Source organism: Cryptomeria japonica, chromosome 7 (assembly GCF_030272615.1).
Source record: "Cryptomeria japonica chromosome 7, Sugi_1.0, whole genome shotgun sequence".
NCBI lineage: Eukaryota > Viridiplantae > Streptophyta > Pinopsida > Cupressales > Cupressaceae > Cryptomeria > Cryptomeria japonica.
The window spans coordinates 97,203,471-97,206,458 of NC_081411.1; the positions used below are offsets into that span (position 1 = coordinate 97,203,471).

Sequence of the window (2,988 nt, forward strand, 5' to 3'; positions counted from 1 at the left end):
CCATGATAATCTCATTGGGTCTAACATAACAAATAATCGGTCAACCAAACCGATGTGATAACATACAATAAATCAATAATTTGTAAAATGAAATAATATAATTAATATTATGAATAATTAGTAACTGAAGATTGTTACTAATTATTCATAATGCTGATTATAATATTAATCATAATCTTCAACCGATCAGTCTATATGTGATAAAAATAATAAGTAGAGATATATGGATAAATACAAGACAAATGTCTAAGACCGTAAGGCCAATTAGACATTTAGTTTATTCGACCGATCTATCTATTTCAACACCCCCTCTTAGCAAGGGCGGATAATCTTCTATCCTACAACACCTTATTATGATCACAATAGATTCATCTAGAAAAGAGAGCTATATCACGTTACTATGCACTCAATAGCTTCATCTATTGTGTGAGAGAAAGATATCAACTCACTGTGATATCAAGAGTTATGACATATGAATGGATATCATGTCACATGATGTTCACCATAAATCTTTTAATGTAATATTCACCATTATGTCTTGTCCATGGATATCTACTCAATCCTTTCCCTATACAACACATAAACTAAAACTTTTTCCCCTATACAACACATAAACTAAAACTTTTTGTGTCTTTCTTGTGGTGGAAATTTATAGTCAAAACAAAGCAAGACGATAAAGGGAAAATACAAATCCTTGTAATCCGTGATTTCTAACTCTTTCGAGGCAGCGGCCTTGATGGACCAACCATTTGTAGTTTCCTTATCCTCTCCTCTTGACTCTTCTCTTGACTCCTATGGTGGAGAGTGGAGACTGGAAACCAGGTTAATGTTTCTCTGCAGCTTTGTCTTTATTGCTGCGACGTGGCGTTCTTATGTGCCTCAAAAATATTAATTTAACACAGAGAACCGCTTTCCAGGATACAAATAGGGGGAATTGAGTAAATATTTGTACAGGCCAGCATGAAAGGGGTTAATCAGAAGGTCGTGAGGACGGTGACTGCATTTCTGGCTTGCATAATATTGGTGGAAGTTGTGTACTTTGCTATTGATGAACAACTCCAGGCTTCCTTCACTCCGATTCTCATCAGTATGCAAACGATCTTCCGTTCAGAGATGGATGATTATGCAACAGATCCAGATATTGTAAGATATTCTCACCTTTTTAATTCATCAGTAACTGCAATAGGTATAACTGACCTTATTTTTTCGACAGGATTATGTCTGTAATTAATTGTGTGTTCCTTTCTACTCTATAATCAGAAAGAGTACAGTGAAGAAATGAATTATAGTGATATATAGAAGTTTCTGTAATTAAATGAATGTATATAAATTAATGTTTTAGATCATAGTTTGTAATTCAGAAAGAATACAGTAAAGAATTGAATTACAGTGATCTATCTGTGCGTCTCTTATAGCAATTCAATTTTTCAATATCATGAATCACTGAAATAAACATTAATTCAAAAATAAATATAGATGATTTCACAAATAATTTCTGAAATTCCAAAGATATTTTAAATACGTCTAAAGAGACACCAGTTCTGAATCTTCTATAAGGAAAATTATTGAAAATAGCTGTGATTTAGAGCCCTGCACTGATTTACAGTTTCTTCTGTTTCTCGCAGCCTCCTTACAATTCATCAGATGTTACCGACGAGCTAAAAGTAAGCCTTTCAAAAGCGGCGAACCAGGAGAAAACCGTTATAATCACGACTCTGAATGCGGCGTGGGCGCAGAAGAATAGCATGGTGGATTTATTCCTGAAAAGTTTCCACATCGGTAACGGAACCGAGGCGTTGTTGAACGGAACCGAGGATTCATGTATGTTCGCTCCAATGAAAAGACAGTTGATTTTTTCAACTTTTGGTATCGATCTAAGAAAGATTATCGCCGTAAAAATGAGCAACAAGTGTTGAACCTACTGAAATGGGAAGAGTTCAGACGCAGGCGACTTAAATTCGAATTCCTTGACACTAAATATTTTGGCGGGTACTGTGAAAGAACGAAAGATGTGAACTCGGTTTGTACCATGCATGCCAACTGTTGTGAACTCGGATTGAAGGCGAAGGTTATTGATTTGAGAAATACTCTTTCCGACTGGGAGAAATATAAGCAACAAGAAAAGCTAGGTAAAGGCAAGGATGTCCAGACGCATGTCAGAATTCTTGTCGCCGATGAAGACTGCTTTAATACTATTCATATTATAGTAATTAGCTTGAAATCTGCTAAAGACTTTTATAATACTATTCATATTATAGTAATTAGCTTGAAATCTGCTGTGGGATTCTCGTGAAAGCGTTCGTAGTTATTTTTGTTAATTTCCATTTTCACATTTTAGAAAATCAAATTAACGACCACCTACTAAATTTAAATATTTGTTTGCATCCAATTTAGACTTTTCATTAGAAATCATTTAGAGCAATACCAACAAGAGATGGATTGTGTCATGTTTCTGTCAATTGTGTGATGTTTTGGGTTAGTACAATTGACAAATCTTATTATTGCATTATGTGTCTTTGTATTGACTTAGGCTTTCCAATTCATCTAAAGATGTTGACTTAATTTGACTTTTTAAAAATGTATATTTGTGCAAGCTGTTAACAATTTAGAACAACTAGGAATATGTGATAATTCTTAACAAAAAAACTAATTAGCAGCAACAAAAAAACTAGCTAACAGATAACTAACAACAATTAACACAACAAGCACCCAATCATCATCCATCTATCAATTCTAATATACTAGAAGCAATCACATCTTCCTCCATTACTTAAAAAGCTTGTTTTCCATTATATTGACCCCACTTCATTCAAAATTATTTTATCTATATTTTGACAGATGAAATCATTTTTCCAATGGCTCTAAGTTTGAATCTTAAGGCCCTTGTTAGCAATGTAGTCAGCGACCTGGTTTCCTTCTCAGAATATATAATAAACTTTGAGTTATGAAAAATCCTTAAGAATTTTCAGACTTTCTCTCATTGGGGAT

General features: G+C 33.8%; 1 protein-coding gene across 1 annotated transcript; it reads left to right on the forward strand.

Annotated features, from left to right (window-relative positions):
* The first annotated feature begins 817 nt into the window (after positions 1 to 817).
* Positions 818 to 2,224, forward strand: LOC131073444 (uncharacterized). Its single transcript, XM_058009879.2, has 2 exons — positions 818 to 1,143; positions 1,626 to 2,224. Exons 1-2 carry the CDS (start codon positions 961 to 963, stop codon positions 1,914 to 1,916), a joined length of 474 nt encoding a protein of 157 aa, XP_057865862.2. The 5' UTR covers positions 818 to 960; the 3' UTR covers positions 1,917 to 2,224.
* The last annotated feature ends 764 nt before the right edge of the window (positions 2,225 to 2,988 follow it).